Source organism: Nuphar pumila, chromosome 6 (assembly GCF_984573655.1).
Source record: "Nuphar pumila chromosome 6, dmNupPumi1.hap1.1, whole genome shotgun sequence".
NCBI lineage: Eukaryota > Viridiplantae > Streptophyta > Magnoliopsida > Nymphaeales > Nymphaeaceae > Nuphar > Nuphar pumila.
The window spans coordinates 103,087,249-103,109,809 of record NC_143254.1 but is presented as its reverse complement, the minus strand read 5'-3'; the positions used below and the strand labels follow the sequence as shown (position 1 = coordinate 103,109,809).

At 35.8% G+C, this 22,561-nt stretch overlaps 1 protein-coding gene across 2 annotated transcripts in view; it reads left to right on the top strand.

Annotated features, from left to right (window-relative positions):
• Positions 1-22,561, top strand: part of LOC149835476 (uncharacterized) — an 80,247-nt gene that overhangs the window by 2,047 nt on the left and 55,639 nt on the right. For both annotated transcript variants that reach the window (XM_090008539.1, XM_090008538.1), the window contains exons 4-5: positions 37-143; positions 6,675-6,735. In XM_090008539.1, coding sequence (XP_089864665.1) covers positions 37-143; positions 6,675-6,735 — 168 coding nt within the window. The remainder of the gene's footprint in view (positions 1-36; positions 144-6,674; positions 6,736-22,561) is intronic.

Here is a 22,561-nt window from a genome sequence, read left to right as displayed (position 1 = left end):
TTTCCCTTTTGCTTGTCTTGTGGCTTTTATCTTTAGTTGGAAAAAGTTGTTGGAGAAAATTTTGAAGAAGTTGACTGGCGGCGAACGTTTTACTTGAATTTGATTGCACATACTAAATTCAGCATTACGGTTGCTATATGCAGGTAATCTTTTTGATCTTCTGTGTAGCAGCACATATAGTTTAATATTCCCTTATTATTATTTTTTTTGCACAATTGAGCTTACAATTGAAGAATTTGTATTAACCACACCTTTGAATGTGATATACTACCATCTGTAACATAGTAATTCAAACGTTTATGCATCAAACTCTGCATAGAGAGTTCATGCAATGACTATTAATTCTGAAAATGTTTCATCTGTTGAAAGAGTTTTAAGAAACCAACGCTACATGTGTCTCATTATCGCTATTATTATTCATGTAACTGAAATTGGCTAGCAGATTGTGCTCATTATCCTTTATGTCATTGTCCATGCAAGTTCTATTTCTTTCAAATGTCAAACCCTGTGTTGGTCAAAGTGCTCCCATTTCACCTCTTTCTGTCATTCTCCAGGGCCTTTTTGGTGTCTCCCTTCTGGTTGGTTTATGCTTAATGTCTTTGTAGATTGCATCTAAACCATGGTCTTTCAGGTTGCACTCATGTGGTCAAATAATTTAGTGTCATGGCTTTTGGTTTTGAGGATAAGAGAAGACAGCTCTGCTTTACCCACTCTATACTTTTTGAGTGTGGGGGACTTTGGGTTCCTTATGGAGAGAGATTTGGTGATGTCTGGTATTCTACAATATCTTAATTGCATAGTTATTATGAGGACTTCTAGTCCATAATGAGGAGAAGAAAAGATAGCAAACTAATATCATCAATTTGTACAATCTTTCGAAACACCATGGTTTCAAAAATAGATAGTCATCACAGATAAGAATAATTATGAGCATAACATAATAATGATCAAATAAACAAATGAGTGATACAACTCACTCATAAAGCCAGAGATCAAAGAACCGCCAGTTAGAACCAAATTATAAGTTGACAATTCAAACTAACATAACCGAGGTGCACACAACTCACTCCCTCAAACAAACTCTGGTTCAACAATAATAAGGCCAAGAGAAATAATGCATTATATAAAATTTTGTGATGGACACAACAAATGCCATTAGAAGGCAATAAATACTCACAAAAATCATTTTCCAAATAAGTGAGTTCAAATATAAGAACCGATTTGAAAAAACAAAGTTTCAAATCAAATCCAATAACGGTAGATGAAAACTTAGACTAAATATAGTGCAATCATATGCACAACAAGATGTCAATTACTGCAATCATATGCAATGCAATCGTAAGCATCGTTAATATAAGCAAGATATATAGAGAGATAGCTCAATCTAGATTACAAGTCTACTATGAGACAATCAATGCCATATAACATTAAAGAGGACCAAAACATATATAGAGATTCTCAAAGAACCACATAGAAAACCAAATGGATACACAAGTACGACTAATCATGGATATTCACAAAGAGATTAAAAGAGCTCATGTATATTCAATAATCTAAATAATTTAAGGCCACATATCTTGTACATAAGACATGCATAAGAATAAATTTAAGCATATATGCAAGTGATAGATTTAAGGCATGGTCCCAATATAAAAATTTATATTTTATAAATAACAAGTATGCAATGAATCAAGAGTCTTTAATCAAGAACACACATGTCCACCAAAGATCTAAGTGAACAAACACGTCCACCAATAGTGGACAAGTACTAAAGTGAACCATGAGGGAAACACTTATAACACCCACAAAGGGAAAACACAAAAAAGTTTATCATGATTCTCAACCTAATATTTTATTAAAAACTAAGTGTTCAATATAAACATAATACTTAGATTCCATGCAAAACATGTAAGATAATATTCATTAAAGAGCCATGCGACTAAAAGAATAACATAATCATAAGGACCACAAAAAAGACCAATACGAGAACACCCAATATCATAACTATTGTCCCATAAAAGGACCATAAAAAGCATTTATTAAAGTGAATGACTTCCCATAAGAAATTATGTTCAATACCTTATGCACGAATAAACAATCTTATTTATCATGTAAGGCAATCATAAGTGCATAAGGATCAAATATCAATATAAAAATTATTTTTTCATAAGCTAGATCATAATTTTTAACACTTTATATGCTACTTTTAATACACCAAGAGTAAAGAGAAAAATTAAAAATAAGTTTAAGCAAAATTTCATAAGATCATACTTATGAAATACACACAACACCATTATTTTAAAATTTCTTAAATTATTTTAAAATATATGACAATTTTTTAAGAAAGAATAAAACAAAGTTCAATGATATAACCAAAGCAAACAAATACTCATGCATACAAAATTGTATACATATATATCAAATAAAGCAAGTTTTTGTAAAAATAAAATTCAAACATGATTTCAAAAAACATATATATCTAATTTCACAAAATTAAACAAATAAACCTTATAAGAACAAGTTCAACAATAAAAAAAATATTAAAAGCCTTTTTTTTGTTTTAATAAAAAAGGCAAGCATATATATATATATTTAAAGATTAAAGAAAATAAGTGCTTCTTCATGCATAATACATTAAAAAGATAACACAAATAAGATACATACCCGCTCTAGTTTTTTCCTTAAATCCAAGCCGCACAACGATCATGAATCCTTCACGAAGCACATACTCGAACCAAAGAATCCCAAGACCCAAAGAGGCAAAATGCCAAGAAAAAATTCTTGGCTCTGATACTATGTAATGAAACAACGGAAAATACAAAAATAATGCCACTAATGGCTTTACAAGATCATGATCACAAAAGTGCATAAGCACAAACCAATGCCACTAAGGGCTTACAAGATCATAATTACAATGTGCACAAGCACAAGTCCACTATAGGATAAAACAATAGCCATCAAGGGGCAACAACACAAGCACTTAGTGCATATAACACATTGAGGAACTAAATAGAAAAACAAAATATAAAAAATATTCATCTTTATTGAGCATAAATGCTTAAGAAAAACATTAGGTTACAAGGAGGGGGAACACCCCTATTTATACACACAAGGGGGCCATAGAGCCCTTGGGACACTCTCCAACGGTTAGAAAGAGTCGTTGGGGAGGTCCCAACGACTCTATGTGGCTTTGACCACTATGCCCTCAACTACAAACTAAAACTCTAGTTTGTACAAAAAATAAATAAAAAACTACTATGCTCCTAATGGGCACAACCTACTGCATCACTAATGAAAAGATGAAAATACCCCTAAGGGATATTTACCTATTACATCATTATAAATAGTATATATACATATATATGAATATACATGTATATATGTACAATATGAAACAAATATATATGTATGACAATATATATATATATATATATATATATATATATATATATATATATATATATATATATATATATATACACAACTTAACACCTAAGACCCTAGATGCGTGACTCAATCACTACTTATGTGCGGTTTGAGACAGACCTAAGGGGCTGGTCTATAGCGCAAGCACAAACCGGGCGACCTATACGAGTAGGGCACGGGTTTGGGCAAAAAGACAATGATGACAATAGCAATTTTATATTCCAATTTTATCTTAAGTGATTAGAAGTTCAAAAAAAGAATGCTTCTAATATTGATTCTCCAATTTTAAGAACCCTTCCTCCAATCCCAATGCCGATTAGTCCAAACATTCAATAAAAATGCAAATACGTCTTCACAATTTTTAGATTTATTAATCAACAAATCAATGGTAAATCTAAATTTAAGTGAATTTGAGATTTACACATAAGCATATCAGATTTAACAACTCAATAAAGAAACTGATTTAGCTATGAAAACAACACTTAAACAAATCTTATTCAGCTCATCGAACGATTTTGATTTTGGTCAAGCCGATTTAGCCAATAACGATCAAACCGATTTTTATAAAAAAAAATCAGCATAAAAAAAACTATCAAACCAAATTCATTCAAACCTTTTTCTTCACATATAAATCAGTAAATACAACTCAGCTAACACATTATAACAACACAAAATGATAACAGAAATAATTTCAGATTTGAAGATTAAGCATAACACAACATGCAAAAATTAATTCTAACACATTCATAAATTTTGAATGAACCAAACCACCACCAAGCTAACTCCCACAGTAGTTCAGTCCACGCCAAGGTGATTTTGGTTCAGCTCCAGGGTCTGGGAGGCATAGCAGCTCTAAGAGGACGCCTGAGTTAATGTCAAGAAGAAATGCGTTGAAGATGAAGAGGGTGTCTTCCTCGATCCTTCACACTCAACACTCACAAGTTCACTCTAACTCACTCAAGCTCACTAGGGTCAGCCTTCACTCTTCACGGTTCAATTCAACCTCACTCAGTCTTCACGGTTAAACCTCACTCATAAGGTTCAAACTTCACTTGCACGGTTTGAACTTCACTCCATTCTTTCTCAGCTCAAAAGACTTCACAAAATTTTCAAATGTAGAGGAAAAAATCTGGCCTTCAGGGTTTTTTTTGGGGGCTTAAATAGGGAGAAGAAGCACTTGTTCTCATTGGTTCTCATGAGAGGCCACCTCTCTTGAGGGCCAATGAGAAACAAAGGAGAATCATTTTATCCTATTCTCCTCCACTCTAGACCAATGGGAACTTCAAAAAAAATGCTGGGAGTGGTCCTCTCAAGAGGCCACCCCTTCTTTTGGCCATTGAGTTGGCCTTTCTTGGGTTGGCTACTCCAAGAGACCACCTCTTCCTTGGCCAATGAGAAGGATCCAAACTTGGGTGAGTTGGACTTTCTAAACCCAAGGATAAAAAAGATCCAAAGTTCAAATCCAATGCGACCAAAAAACTAAACAAACTATCCAAAATATCCCTACACCTTCTAGTGCCTAAAATGGATCCTAACGGGCACTAGAACTATCCGGATCCTTAGAACCTGATACCTAATTAAAAAAATAAAAACATTTTTATAATTCAAAAAATCCTCAAAATTGGAACTAAGCTAGCTAAGGAGCTTTATGAGATATTAGTGACAAAAATCTCAAAAATATAAAATAACAAAAATACCCTTATACCTCAATTTGGCCCGAATGGGTCATTTTTGATTAGGGTATGCAAGGGTATATAATTTTCCGAAGCGGGTCTTCAATGGTGGATTGTCCAGATCGGCCTCCAGCTCGTATGCGTCGGATTGGTTCAGATGCACTGCATCATTTTCTTTCTTCATTTCTATATTATATTGCTTTCTACAATGTAGTTGGCAAACTCGGTGAGTCATCTCGTGACTCAGCCAAGTTGTCTGGTATCGGTTCTTAACCGAGGTAAGAAACCAGTATGATTCGTTTAAGGACAAAACTCATGAAAGTAAAAAAAAAGTTTTTTGAAAACACTTAAAAACGAAAACACATATACTTTTAAGGGGTAAAGGAGTAAATTGAAAACACAGCTTTCAATGCTATTTTTGCATCCCTCGATTCATGGTAGAGTGCGCAAAAGTGGGTAGGTGGAAGGTCTATTTATACTAGACATTGGATGGGCCTTCCACCTTTCCCATCGATATGGGACTATTTTTTTCACATGCAAGACAACCACCAAGGCACTAATACTTACTTTAAAGTAAGTGAACTCTTGTGTTGGGATGGGGGCTCCGCTTGTCTGGTAGGAGCAGCTAGTGCACGTCACTTTGTGTTGGGACGTTGCAGATTCAAACCCCAATGGTATAGTTGTTTAACTGGCAGGGGTCTGCCTAACCCCAGCTTGCCTTTCAAAAAAAATAAAAAAGAACTCTATCAACTCCGAACAAAAGAATAGAACCCTTCAAGCCAAAATATTATAAAAGCATGAGATAATCAAATATTTCATCTATGTTTAAGGAAATAATCAAATATTTGACTTATATTAAAGTAAAAATAAGACACAAAAATATTGTGAAATGTTGAAATAATCAAACATTTTGCTTATATTTAAGAAAAAAACCAAAGAATCATATCTAAGCTTTTATGAGATGCTAAAATATCAAATTATTTTGCTGATATATATATATATATATACATGCACATTTATTTTATTTCTTAATTTATCTGAATTATTGTTATATATAATAACACATACACTTATATGGTTATTATTTATTTTTAACAAATTAATAAAAAACCTTGACTTGCCCCAGTCACGGAGTTGATAGTGGCTGACCCAAAACCGAGTTCTGAGAATGCCAACCATGTTTACAGGTACCAGCAGCTATGGTAATGTGATACCGGTTCAATAACTAGTTCCACCTAACCCTCTGTATAAGTCCTTTGTTAGTGTTGGGGACTTCTGGTTCCATATTGATGTGATCAAGGCAGAGAATATACTCTTCATATATCATTTAACTTGTTAGTGCATGTGACGATAATTATAATCACTTAAGAGGATCACATCATGCATTTAATTGATAACTTCCTCTCTTTTCATTTTTTGTTTGATATTTTCACCTTTGGTACATAGAAACATGAACTTAATTTTGCATTTGTGAAAGAAAATGTTTGAAAATGTATGTTTCTGTATATAACTTGTCTTTGTAAGCTCAGTTCATATAGTGATGGGTATTTTCTTTCTTTGTTTCATGTTTCTTAGCATTCAGGCCTTGGAGAAACATAAAAAAATTGCAGATACTCCTCTAACCCCTGTGTATAAGGTGCATCTGAGTACGTCTCTTGCTTCATGTATAATTGTTTACGTTAGACTATATGCTTTAATTGTGGTTCTCAGAAAGTCATCTGAATATATATATATATATATATATATATAGGGATTATAATACATCCATGGTAAATGAAATATGCTAAATGGGTTTTCGGGTTTTTTTAGTTTTATTTACTGTACAGATGTGATCTATGTGCTTGATTTTAAAGGGATCAGCTCCTGAAGTGTTCAATTCCGAACCATGGGTGGGTTTTATAAGGTTCGAAAAATCAATGGTCCAAAATCTTTGTAAATTTTTGAGGCTCCAAATATCATTTTTTTCGTCGAAAACACATGATTCAGGTGTGGATTCCTAGTAAATCGACCATGCCCAACACATTTATGGGGTCGGAACTGCAAAAAAAAGACAACAAAAAAGCCAAAAAAAACCCATTTAGCATGTTTCATTTAGCACAGATGTATTATCCACATATATATATATATATATATATATATATATATATATAGAGAGAGAGAGAGAGAGAGAGAGAGAGAGAGAGAGAGAGAGAGAGAGAGAGAGAGAGAGAGAGTAATTGGTCCCTTCTACTCTGGTAGGAGGGAATAGACTGTTTTGATTTTCCATTTTTTGGTTCTTTTTTTCTATTCTGACCTTACAGATGTGATCTAGATAGTTTATTTGGTAGGAATCGGCTCTTGGATCATCCAATTACGTCATTTGAGCAGGTTTTTATAAGGCTATAAAAATCAATGGTCTAAAATTTTTATAAATCTCAAGGCTTATAAAATCATAATTTTTCATCGAAAAAATATGACCCAACACTCTCCTATCCTAGCAAATAAATCATGCTGAACACTTCTGTGGCATAGCTCATTAGTTCCTTACCTTCATTAGTAGCAAATATTTTCCCTATATATATCTATATGAAAAAATATAAGGTGGTCTTATACCATGATACCATAAGGTAGTACATACTCCTTTGTATGGATCTAGCCACCAAATGGTAGATCTAGCCATACATGTGTTTAGCATGGTTTATTTACTATTTAGAATGTTTTATCATGTCTAATACATCATATGATCCTATTTTTAAGATAGTGAAAATCAATGGCTCACAATTCATGAAAATAAGGGTGGTCTAGAAATGGTATAAAACATCATATTTCAGTTAACTTTAACACATGGAAATAATAAACATAACATGTTAAACATGATCCAAAGGCTAGATTTTGCATTTAGAGCTTAAATCTATATAAATCAAGTGTGTACCACCATAGAAGCACCCTATATTTGTATGTATTCATTGGGTGCACCTACTACCATTATAGATTGTTGGATCTTACTTGATCCAACAGTTGTGATAGTGCAGAAAAAAGAAATTTGTTGTGTTTATTAACATAAAGCACCTCATACCTAATTGGTAACCACAAGAAATATAAAAGCTTGGCAACCCTCACAAACCCAATGCATGTTTTTATTTTAAATTGGCTGAACTATATATATATATATATTGGTGAGCTAAGCACCGGTAACAAGCCCACCGCCGACGTCAAGGTCAATTGATATAGAGGTAGGGCATGACAGTGAGGAGTGAATGAAACCCCCATCCCGACCTTCCCTACCCATCGACCTCTGCCTTCTCTCTCATTCGACCACCATTAGTGGTTGACGTGCCAGCAGTGAGGTTGGGTGGATGAAATGGATGGGAGGTGGTGGTGAACGGAGATTGCGAACCATCTTCGGCTCAACCTCCCATCCCGTCTACTCCTGATTTCTCTCTCTCTCTCTCTCACTCTCTCTCTCTAGCTGGCCACCGCTGGTAGTTGGCTTGCCTGTTGGCCCCCTACGACTGTAAACACCCTAATTTTGACCTAGTTGTCTTGTGTCAAAGGTCATATTTTAAAAAACCAGTTGCCTTGAGTCTTGTCCGACATACTCTAGACTTTCGTTGCATTTTTAGCCTACAAAATAGCATCCTCATGGTTTTTGCCCTAAAAAAAGTTGAAACAAGAAAGCCTTAGCTTTTAAACGCGACAAAAATCCATTCATTTTGATAACAAAGCACAAAGTTATAGCAAAAACAAGTTAATTTGTCTACCTGAAAAACCTATTTTTAGGTAGGGTCTACTTTGAATCTAATTTTGACCCCCAAATTGGCTGAATTTGTTCTTTTCACTAAAAAATTGATTTAAAGTAGAGGTTGTTAGCTTTCCAACGCACCAAATTGCACTCCAAAAGGATGAACAATTAGGGAGATATGACCAAAACAAGTTAACCTGTTGGAGCAATCAAAGCCTATTTGTCTAACAAGTTAAAAAAACTGAATTGTCATTAGACCTAGACCAATTGTCGATAGACCAACGGTAACACCCCAAAAATTTTAACCTTAATTATAGTTCAATTATTGAAATTTTGAGACCAATTTTTTTTGATAAGTATAAGTAAATCAGATTTTATAATACAGAAACAATTTTTAAAAACGGTTAAGACATTGGGCGAGGTTACACTAAAGATAACAATAAAATCAAAATGTACGGGATATACACATTTCAAACCACGTACAATATAAGATTGAAATATGAAGAGTTTTAATTTAATTTCATATCAGAGTATGAAAAAATACTTCAGTCTCTACATGATCAAGTACTTAAAACGAAAAGATCATGAATACCAAGATTGCAAGGTAAGAGTGGACCCTCGAGGATGCAGCTCGACTAACCCTTCGCTCCAACTACTCATCATACTTTACCTGCATTACCTGTCCCCCATAAAACGGGGTCAGACTCGCTAAAGTATGGTAAAGCAACCCAAACTCAAACTTAAAGAAAATATATCAAGCATTTAAAGGTAAAAATATATTATTCATCCATCATCAAGTGATAGACAAGGGAACAACGTCCTATGAGTCATTCATTTCAAGCATTCGAACATAAAACATTTAAAAGCATTTCATAACTTAATATTCTATTCAACCTTAACTCACGTAATAAAGCAATATCTATATGCATTCAAGTCATCGCATAAATATATATATATATATATATATATATATATATATATATATATATATATATATATATATATATGCATCTAAGACATTCAGATCATTACATCATTTTCATATGCATTCATAATTCTTATAAACAATAAGTCAAATCACATTTGACCATTCCAACGTGAAACACACGCACATGCCTTATAAGTAATTTAGTTAGATATTCATGATACACATCAATCATGATACATAGGTGTGATATATTTACTCAGACAATCATAATGCAATCATTTGCAATGAAACTATGTAGGCGTGATGTATCATTCACCTAATAAGTCAAAACTAGTCATTTGTAAGCGTTATATGTTATTCACCTATACGCTAACATAAGCGTCACAATCATAACCTCATATCAAGATCTAAAATCAATAAGGATCTGATTATCATATCTGAGTTCAATATATAATCATGCCATAATAGAAAAGTCAAATCTATAGATTCATAAATGGCTATTTCAATCAACTCAGAAGATTATCACAATTCATCATAACATTTCATTTATTCATAATAAAGATTTACAAAATCCACACTGGATCACCTGGTCTGGGAAATGTACAACCTCACAAGGAGTTACCGCCCTAGACGGATGGTCTGCCTGGTCTTGGATAATGCACTTTCTCAAAGGAATATACCGTCTTCGCGGGCTACCCGCTCTTGGACAATGCACTTCCTCGCAGAGACTTACCGCTCTAGCTGGATTACCTGATCTGGTGATGCATACCCTCACAGAGAATCCTTTGGGAACAATTTTTCAACGGGTACCATACCCAGTGAAAACTATTGTGATACATGCATCAATACAATTAACCACTCTCAGGGTCGATAGCCATCAATACGGGCATAAGCATGTATATAATCAAAGCATCACATCATACATCACTTCATATGACATTAAAATTATAAAATCACACATTTAACCAATAAGGCTTCATGAACCAAAGTTCACTATTGATCTTAAACATTTATCACATGCATTCATAATTTCATTTCACGTGGCATTTAAATCATATTATACAGAAGCATATTATCCTACGCATCATATCATCGCTACAAAGAACATTGCACTTCGTAAATTGAACCTCGAAGCATGCGTAAACAAAACATGAGTTCTATGCATGCATACGTAAACATGCACATTTCATAATACGAAGCAACTAAACCTCAACATACATAACTCCTACGTAGTTCGAGATTTGCACACACGATAAAGGTCATGCATTTTTCACCACATGAATCGATATATCACCTTAGATATAATTGTGTAAGGGTTGGTCAAAATCTTATTGACCATTCTACCGTACATCATACGCATATATTTCTCAAGCAAACAAGACATACAAGTTCAAAACAATTTATAACATTCGCATGTATTCTTCCATACAAGAATAAATGAGTCCATCATATGACAATATAATATATATAATATTCACATTATGCATCGAACATGACTTATACATATCCATAGTAGTTATATGTACACCATGTATTAAATTCATACAAACACACAAAGCAACATAGTATGCGCAAACCAAAGTATGATGACACACATTGCGTGTATATTATACATTCATAAGTGCATGAGCATTCAAACCCACACACAAATGTATCTGCAACAAACACATTCCATATTCTGCTAACTACAATCATGACAAGCATGATCTCCGAACTACAATCACAAGAGTCCTAGATATTCACAGCTAAGTGAAGTGTGTGGGCATAACTTGTATTTGCAATTCATTTAGATATTCAGTGCAATATCATGCCTATACAATTAATGCCTAAACATGCTCTCTATAAGTTCAGTTAAGGTATATTATCTTAATAATGTGAAGAACAATGAATCGAAATTTAAAAGATCGAGGAGTTTCGAAGTCCGCAAAGACCGCTACCTAAGCAATACAACGAACCCTTCGTGTGTGATCGCAAATGCCAAAAATTCAAAAAATGTCAATTATAACAAGAATAGCCAAAAATAGCAAATTACCCTATAAATCATTACCAAGAGCCAAATAGCACACAAATACACTCCAATAATTTACAAACTCTATCAAAAATATATTTAAATACAATATATATATATATATATAAATAATGATTTATAGCCCAAAATAGTTCTATAAATGCAAATTATACCCTGATTGACTTGAATAGACAAATGAATATGTAATAAATAAATAAATAAAATTTAAAAGGTAGAAACACATTTCTAATTTGGAGATAAAGAAAATGAGTTCTTTATTTATTAATAATCCTTAAAAATTACGGGTTTTACACCAACTGTCGTCAAACCTCAATCATATTCTTGAAGAACAAAACCCTTGTCTCTCAGGAGTCCAAACACAGATCCATTTTCAAATCAACCATTTTAAAACCCATTTTAAAAAATCTTTCCAAAAATAGGGATCCACAACCACCTGCTGTCTGCCGCAGTAGAGGAGAAGAGAAGATAAAGGGAGGCAATAGAGAAGAGCAATACTCAATAGAGTTTCATTAGAGAGAAAGCAAAAAGCGATACAACACTAGATTAGCTGGCTATCCTAGTTGAACTAAAAGACAAACTTCTTTGACTATGCGTCTATTCTATGTTACAAAAATGCCCCTAAGAATAAATATATTTACAAGCAAAAGGGCAGCACCAATACATGTAAAATGCACATATTATACAATACGACTCTCAACACCTGCCAATCGTGAAACATGGGGTGGCAAGTAGATGTGTGGGGGCTAACAACCATCAAAATGGGCAAGGTGGGGTTGACTGACAGTCAACCAGTGATTTATGGTGGCCATCTGCCGGAAAAGATGGTGGTAGGGGGTGGGAGGCATAGTGAAGTGTGGAAGAAGGAAAGGGGTGGAGGCCATTGCCAATGGGAGGGTGGGGCATTGGGGCGTGTACACACACATATATCATTGTCACCGATCTAGTCGATATTTTGAATATATTGCCATATTATCGACAATTTCAAGGTTGTCGATACTATGTATATTACGTTATTTTCAAAATATTGACAAATAACAAATATCACGATATTTTTGAGATTTTTTTTAATTTTAAGTTTGCATTTTCTACTTTTTTGTTTCTTTTATATTTTTAAACCTTTAAAACATGTTTCTTTATATTTTTGAAAGAAAAATAATAAAAAACTTATTATTTTTTTAGGTTTTTTGTTATTTATATTTTTTTCAATTTTTTAAACTCTCGAGATTTTCTCGAGATATTCCTTAGATTTATCAACTTTTGAAAATTTCTCTGAAAAATACCCTTGCCGAGAAATTACCATTAATGATACAAGTGGCTATGATATATATATATATATATATATATATATATATATATATATATATATATATATATATATATAGAGAGAGAGAGAGAGAGAGAGAGAGAGAGAGAGAGAGAGAGAGAGAGAGAGAGAGAGAGAGAGAGAGAGAGCATCCAAATCAATCTTGTGAAAAGCATTGAGGCGCTCCACCAAAAACTGACCCGAGGCATAAGCCTCGAGGAGTAAAGTGCAAGCCTTAATTTTTTTTTTAAAACTTAAAAAAACTATAAAAAAATATCTAAAAATACAAATAAATAAAAAAATGCTTTATTGATGAAGCAACAAGCAATAAGAAATATAAAATCTAAAATAAATACTAAAAAATATGAGATTAACATGTAAAAGTAACTGAGAAATTGATCGTAAAGCGTGAGCCTCAAATATTTTTTTTGAAAACTTTAAAAAAACTATAAAAAAATATCTAAAAGTACAAATAAATAAAAAATGCTTTATTGATGAAGCCACAAGCAATAAAAAATAGAAAATCTAAAATAAAATACTAAAAAATCTAAAATAAATACTAAAAAATATGAGAGATTGACATGAAACTGATTATATAACTTAGAAAAATAAGTAAGGATTAAACTATAAAAAAATATCTAAAAATACAAATAAATAAAAAAATGCTTTATTGATGAAGCAACAAGCAATAAGAAATAAAAAATCTAAAATAAATACTAAAAAATCTAAAATAAATACTAAAAAAATGTTTTTTTTGATGAAGCACGTCTTAGCCTGGCGCCTTGAGGCGCAGAGGGCCTCGCCTCAAGGCGAGGCACGCCTTTTGCGCCTAAAGGCGCGCTTTTAACAACACTGATCCAAACTGTTCGATTGTGGATGATTGGATGATCTTGGGTTATGTGTAAGTTTTGGACCCCCCTCTCTCTCTCTCTCTCTCTATATATATATATATATATATATATATATATATATATATATATATATATGAACTGTCCAACCCAAAGGAATGTCCAAAATCTACAACCAATGCCAATCAGACGACTCCCCTTCTCCAATGGTTGAGTGTTTCATCAATCAGATTTTGTGTATTTTTTCTTTATAATTTATCTATTAAGAAATATGCTTTCTATGAAGATTTTAAAACTACACATGTTTTTCAAAACATGAAAATCAACGGTTCATAATGCATTTAAAATTTTACAATACAAAATACTGTGGGTTGTTAGTTTTTAGCGCTTTAGAAAACACGTTTAAATATCAAAACATCATAATCTAAAATGTGTTGCTTACTAAATAAATGATAAAAATTCACTATCTAGAGTCCGCTCGATGAAAAAAATCTCTAAAGAAAGAACACCATCTAATCATCATTGGTTGTAGATTTTGGACCTTTCTGTGGTTGGATAGTCTCCAACCAATGGAAGGGCCTTCTTCTGATGCAAGTTCTAGTGGATCAACAAGATAATTATGAGTAAAGTATGGCATGAGTCATGACATAACTCAAAGTATCAGTTTTATGATGCATTACGACATGCTATATTTTGTTTATAATTATCTTGTTAATTAGTTTCATATTGATTACATCTTTGCTATTAATTTTAGTAATTCATTGTAAATTCTGTTTTTTTTAAGTTTTTATTTTTTAGTACTGACTGTCCAACTAGGCCTTTTAGGGAGCTACCAACTAGGTGAAAAAGTACGGTTCATTTTATTTTTGGGTCTAGACTCTGGACATTATACCAGACTCGTGTCCATGTTGTGTATGGTATACATTGTATTCTGGGTCTGGATATTATACTAGACCCGGACCCATATTGTATAACCAAATACTATTAATACATGTTTTAGGTCATGATTTCATTATTGCAATCGTGACAACCGCAACCCTCATTCTCTTTGCTTTCTCTTTCTCACAAGGCAGGTTTTGAAGAGAAATCTCACATGGTATCAGAGCCATAATTGGGGTTCGAAGGGGCTTCCGAGAAAGGTACGACCAGAACCAGAAAGTTTCGATTTCTTACTTCTCTCGTCTTCTTCTCTCTCGTCTTCTTCACTTTTGTTCCTCTTCTTCACTTTCGTTCCTCCAAAACAAAAGGGGTTCGACTAGACTCGTTTCTTGTGTTTCCTTTCTGGTGGATTCACGGCTCACGTGAAGTCCAATACCATCACGTCTAACGTGAATCCCTTAAGTATAAAAAAAAAATTCACGTAACCCTCCTATTTCACGTGAATCCCCAAAGTTGAACTCCTCGGTCTGATCGTCTGGTATTGGAAATAAATTCGAATATTTTCCAATATTCGATTCTTCCCCTTCTCTTGGTATATCCAGATCTGATCGTGCCTTTGCACCAGATCTGGATCGCTTCCCTTATGCGCATTCTCCTTCGTCTGGGGCATTCTTCTTTTGCTGTTTTTTTTTTGACAAAAGTCTTCAATTTGATCCTATTTCTATCCATTTGCCCACATCGTATTCATCTACGTTTTGCCTAAACCACAGTCAGTCAGCGTGTGGATCATCCTTATTGCATCAATCTCAAACCTAGGAAAGGAAAATTCTGACCTAATTCCTTTTTTTTGGATCTGACAGTCTCCGATCGACTGTTTCTTAAGGTTGCTCAGCTGAAAAAAAAAACTTTTCTCGGGAAATAGACTGAGCACTTAAGTTTTTCTTCTCTCTATTTCTTTCATGGATTCTCATTCTTCTCAATCGAGTCTTTCTTCGAGTTTTCTCAATCAGCTTGTTTTTGAAAAGCTAACCACCTCAAACTTCTTGATTTGGAAAAGACAAATCATTCCTTTTATAAGGAGCCAAGGTCTCTTAGGTCACCTGGACGGAACCACTCAAGTCTCGCTAAAATTTGTTACGAGAGAAGAGAAAGATGATAAAGGGGCAAGTTCAATTGTGTATGTAAAAAATGCAGAATATCTCAACTGGGAAAGGAAAGACCAATCAATAGTTGCATACATCGCATCTACCTTGTCTCAAGAGGTTCTGATTGCAATTCCTGACAATTGTATAGCTCTGTAACTCTGGGAGAGATTGGTTCAGACGTATTCACAAGTCTCACAGGCGAAGGTGGTTTTCCTCAAGAAGGAATTTCAGATGTTGAAAAAGGACTCCATGACCATCATGGAATATCTAAACAAGATGAAGACTATCACAAACCAACTTGCAGTTATAGGATGTGCAGTGAGTGACAGTGATATGGTGCAACAAATTTTGAGTGGATTGAGATCCGACATAATATGATCATCACTTCACTACTGTGTCTGCCTGCTCTTTCTACTTTTGATGAGTTGCGAGTTAAATTGATTCAGTATGAAATGACTCTAAAGGGATTTGCTGAAGAAACCCACGTTCATACAAATTCTCAAGAAGTTTTTGCCATAGGGGTGACTTATGGTCGAGGAAAGGGGCGAGGGGGACAAGGGCAAAATGGACACGGAGGACGTGGATTGCTTCTCACTCCAAATATGTCGATCCATGCTCAGGGACAAAAATCTATCCCCACTTGCTTTCTTTGTAACAAAAGGGGGCATATTAAGGCGAATTGTTGGCACAATCCTGAAAATAAAGGAAAGACTCCACAATTCGAACCAAAAAGAAAGTCCAACAACATTAGAGATAGTGGAGAGCTTAGAGATCTATTGATATCCGCCTTGTCAGAATTGAATTTAAGGCAGAATGATCAAGGAACTTGGTTCGTTGACTCAGGGGCAGCAACTCACGTGGCTGGCGATGCAGGTAAACTTTCTAAACCTATTCCTTATTTTGGCAAAAGTAAGATTGCCACTGGAGATGGATCCTACCATTCTGTTTCTCATATTGGAAAATCTGTCATTCCCATGTCACATTCTATTCTTGAACTTTCTAATGTCCTGCATGCTCCAAATATCAAGAAAAATATTGTCTCTGTTTCTAAACTTGTTGATGATAATCATGCTTCAGTCAAATTCACTCCCTTCTCTGTGCAGGTCAAAGACCTTCACACGAGTGAAACATTTGTTGAAGGAAAGAGACAAGGCAATATGTACGTCTTCCAAGAAGCTCCATGTCACCCCGTCCGCCCACCTCATCTTGATTCGAAGTCTTCATTAGAGTCCTGTTATTTCCCTCCAGCAAATGTTTTTAGTATTTCTGAATGTAATAAGCCTTACCTATGACACAATCGGTTAGGACATTATGGGAGTCATTTTATTGAGAAACTTGTTTCTAATAATCTCATTGCAAATGAAAGTCTCAATGTGGATGAGAAAAGTCAGAAGTGTTCTAGTTGTCTTTTATGCAAAAGTCATGTATTACCTTTTCTTTCTCTTAATAAGAGAGCCTCAAAGCCTTTTGAGATAATATGTTCTGATGTATGTGGACCTGCCCCGGTTGTCTTTGGAAATGGAAGCAGATACTACTTAATTTTTGTTGATAGCTACTCTCGATATACTTGAATATATTTCATGAAGAATAAGTCAGAAGTTTTCCTTTTGTTTAAAAGCTTCCTTTCTTTAGTAAAAAATCAATTCTCTGAGTCCATCCAATTCTTCCAATGTGATGGAGGTGGGGAGTTCTCATCTAGTGACTTTATTTCTTTTCTTCAAAATAATGGGATAGGAAGAAGGGTGTTCTGCCCACACACACCTCAACAAAATGGGATTGCTGAGCGAAAACACAGGCATATCGTCGAAAATGCCATGAGTATGCTTCATGACAGTAATCTTCCCATTAATCTATGGACAAAGGCCTTTCATTCTGCCATATATGTGATAAATAGATTGCCTATGGTTGTTTTGGAAAATAAGTCTCCTCATTACTGTCTTTTTGGGGTTCATCCTAGTTATCATGATTTATGTGTCTTCGGATGTATTTGTTATGTGCACATTGATCGGTCCCTGAGGAACAAGTTTCAGGACAAGGCTCAAAAATATAGATTTGTGGGATATGCAGATGACTACAAAGGATATAGGTGTTATGATCCCGCCAACAAACGTATCAGAATATCAAGAAATGTTGTCTTTGATGAATAAAATTTTGATCACCAAGCTGGGACAACAAATATGTCCCCTACCACAACCGAAGTTTATTATCCTTGGATGAAGTCAGAACTTTTTGCTAGTTCCGATGCAGTATGTGCTCCAGATTGTGTGCAGCAGGATGGAGAAATGTTCGAGACTATTGGCACATCGGGAGCACAGAATGGGGAAGAAGTACCATCATCGGTATCGGGCAGATACAAGGGCATTTCCTATACTAGGCAGAGAACGACAACGTTCGGCCCTTTAAATCACGCCCCATCTGCTGCACCTACTTCATCTCATACTCTCGAGGTCATAAGATCGAATCGCATGCGACATCCTATTGATAGGTGGGTCAGCTATAACTTCTCCTTGGATTTTCAGCTTTTCTTAACTGCCCTTAATAAGGAAGATGAACCTATCATGTACTATAGCCACTTTTACCAAATGGGTAGAAGCCATGAATGATGAAATGCAGGCCTTACATGAACGTGGAACTTGGGAAATTATCCCTATACCACCTGACAAAAACGTTGTCAGATGCAAATGGGTCTACAAAATAAAGTATAAACCAGATGGAACCATTGAACGATACAAGGCAAGACTGGTGGCAAAAGGGTTCACCCAAGAAGCAAGGCAAGACTATGATGAGACCTTTGGCCCAGTGGTGAGAATGGGAACGATTTGAATCATCCTTTCTTTGGCTGTTGAACATGGATGAAAGCTAAGTCAACTTGATGTAAAAAATGCATTCTTGCATGGGGATTTGAAGGAGGAAGTCTACATGGAACAACTCCCTGAATATCCCGAGCAAAATTGTAAAACACGTGTGCAGGCTAAAAAGAGCTATCTATGGCCTAAAACAAGCATCTCGTTCTTGGTTTGACAACTTTTCACTTGAGATTCAAAAGCATGGATTTTCACGCTCGCTATTGGATCATTCATTGTTCATTTTTAGAAGTCAGAATGTGACCACCCTATTATTAATTTATGTTAATGATATTGTCATCACAGGAAACTCTGAAGATCATATCCAACAAGTAAAAAACCTATTGGGTCAGAGGTTCAAAATGAAAGATCTTGGTGCCTTGCGCTATTTTCTTGGTATAGAAGTCGACAGCAAGGCTCATGGCTTGACTCTCACTCAGCACAAGTATACGATAGATGTTCTCAGCAAGGCAGGTATGAAAGACTGCAAGCCTCTAGGAACTCCAAGTGTGCTCCACCAAAAACTAAGTGCTTATGATGGAGATCTGTGTGATGATCCCACCAGGTATCACAGTCTAATAGGGATGTTACAGTATCTCACATTCACTCGACCTGATATTATTTATTCAGTCAATCAAGTATCTCAGTTTATGCATGCGCCACGTACTGGTCATATGGAGGCGGTTAAGAGAATACTCAGATATCTGAAAGGGACCATTGGAGATGGGTTGATATACTCTCCACAGTCGTCTGGCAAGGATATGCGTGGACTTACTGTATATTGTGATGCAGACTGGGCAGGGGACCCTGATGAACGAAGGTCTACATCAGGATATTGTGTCTTTATTGAAAGAAACTTAATCTCTTGGAGTAATAGAAAACAAAAGGCTATCGCTAGATCAAGCACTGAGGCTAAGTATAGATCCATGGCTGCTGCCACTGCCGAAGTCACATGGGTCAGGCATTTACTAACCGAAATAGGAGAAACGATTTCTCGTTCTACCTTGTTGTGTGACAATCAAAGTGCTCTCAATATGTCATTTAATCCAGTATATCACAGTCGTGCTAAGCATATTGAGATAAACCAACATTTTGTAAGACAAAAGGTTGAAGAAAAGGAGATTGAGCCTGAATTTGTTAATACTGAAGAACAAGTTGCAGACATATTTACAAAGGGTTTGGCAAAAGATCGTTCTTGGATGCTTAAAAACAAGTTGTTCATGGTTCAAGACCATGATCAACTTGAGGGGGGGGGGTGAAAAAGTATGGTTCATTTTATTTTTGGGTCTGGACATTATACCAGACCCGTGTCCATGTTGTGTATAGTATACATTGTATTATGGGTCTGGATATTATACCAAACCCGGACCCATATTGTATAACCAAATACTATTAATACATGTTTTAGGTCACGATTTCATTATTGAAATCGTGATAGCCGCAACCCTCATTCTCTTTGCTTTCTCTTTCTCACAAGGCAGGTTCTGAAGAGAAATCTCACACTAGGTGCCGACTAGTGCTTTTGACTATATATAATACACCTCTCAACTATGTAACACGGACTCAGCTAAAGGGTTGCCGCACCCGCGTCGACACGCCCCGACACGGGTGCGGACTCGGGTGCGGCTTCGGACTCGGCCCGGACTCGGTCAACGCCGGACTCGGTCAACGAGTCCAGGCCGAGTCCGTCTACATTTTGGACTCGGTCAACTTTGACCGAGTCCAAAATTGTCCATTTCGAGTTTTAAATTATGTTTTGGATCCGGGTCGGGTCGGGTCCAAACCCGACCCAGATCCAAATTTTTTGGCAGCCGAACCCTAAAAGGGGTTTATCGACAGGGAGAGGGGCTTACCCTCTCGATTTTGCCTCTCCCCCTCAGCCCCTGCAGCTTTCTCCTGCACCCACGCCGGCGATCCGAACTCCGGCGATAGGCAGCCACCGTCTCCCCCTCCGTCAGGTATGTCGACCCTCCTGCACCCTCTGCTCGTAGCCTCCCTCCTTGCACCCTTTGCACGCAGAAGAGGGGCTCGACCCCCCTCCCTGCACCCTCTGCTCGCAGGGGAGGGGCTCGGCCCCTCCAATATTCCCTGTTTTCGCAAGGGAGGGGCTCGACCCCTCCCTGTGCTTCCGACTCATAGAGGAGGGGCTCGGCCCCCCTCCCTGCACCCTCTGCTCGCAGAAGAGGGGCTCGGCCCCTCCAATATTCCCTGTTTTCGCAGGGGAGGGGCTCGGCCCCTCCATGCTTCCCTGTTTTCGCAGGGGAGGGGCTCGGCCCCTCCCTGTGTTTCCCATTCATAGAGGTAGTGTTTATTAATATTAACTTTATTTTATTTACTTATTTTCTTTTCAGTTTTCACTTTTCAGATATAATGGCGAGTTCTAGCGGTAGTGTCAATACATTTGGTTCAAGTTCTAACCCTGAATTAGATGTTTCTCAACCACTTTGGAGGCTTGTGACAAAAGGGATAAAAGCTAGTAGTGGTGGTGGTGGGAATGTGCAGTTTCATTGTAATCTATGTAAGACTGTTTTCACAGGTTCTTATACGCGTGTGAAAGCACATCTTTTGCATATTCGTGGTCAAGGAATTAGGGCATGTTCTGGGGTTGACAAAGACATGTTAAAGCAATTAAAAAAAGAACAAGAGGAAGCTGAAAAGAAGAAAATTGCAGAGATGAAAAACGATTCGATTAATTTGTCTTTTCCTACTGCTAGTGATACACAAGAAGAGCTTTTAAAGAAAAGAAAGATGGAAAGCAATAAAACAATACAAGCGTCATTCAAAAACATGGCAAGAGCAGAAATTGATAAAAAGATTGGTCGATTCTTTTACTCAAGCTCAATTCCTTTTAATGTAGCTAGAAGTCCATACTGGAAAGATATGATTACATCTTTGGCTAATTGCAATTTGAGTGGTTATGTGCCTCCTAGTTCAGAAAAACTAAGAACAGTCATTCTTGCAGAGGAAAAAAATAGAATTGAAGACTTGCTAGAGACCCAAAAATTTGCATGGAAACGACATGGAGTGTCGATTGTTTCTGATGGGTGGACTGATATACAAAGGCGACCACTGATAAACTTCATTGCTTACTCACTAAATGGGCCAATCTTTTTGAAGACTGTTGATGCATCTGGAGAGTATAAAGATGCTGAATATTTAAAGAGATTATTTGTTGAAGTGATAAAAGAAGTGGGTGAAGAAAGTGTGGTGCAAATCATTACTGACAATGCTCCAGTTTGCAGTCGTGCAGGAATGAATTTGGCAAGTGAAGATACATATTCACATATTTTTTGGACTCCTTGTGCAGCACACAGTTTAAATTTGGCACTTAAGAGTATATGCAATCCATCAAAAGATGATGCACATGCACATGAAATGTGCTTATGGATTGAGGAAATAGAGCATGATGTTCGAAATATTAGAAATTTTGTTGTAAACCATCATCATGCCCTTTCTATATTTAATAGGCATTCTGATCTCAAGTTACTGAAAGTTGGTGAAACTCGTTTTGCTTCTCTCATTGTTATGATAAAAAGAATTAAGCAACTCAAGAATGCATTGATGATGATGGTGGCTGATCAAGATTGGGATTTTTATCGTACTGAAGATGATGTCAAGGCTCAAGCTATCAAAAAATGCATCTGTGATGATTTTTGGTGGGATAAAATTACATATTTTGTTGAATTTACAGAGCCTATTTGGGAAATGCTGAGAGAAGTTGACAGAGATGTACCCATGCTTCATAGAATTTATGAAATGTGGGACA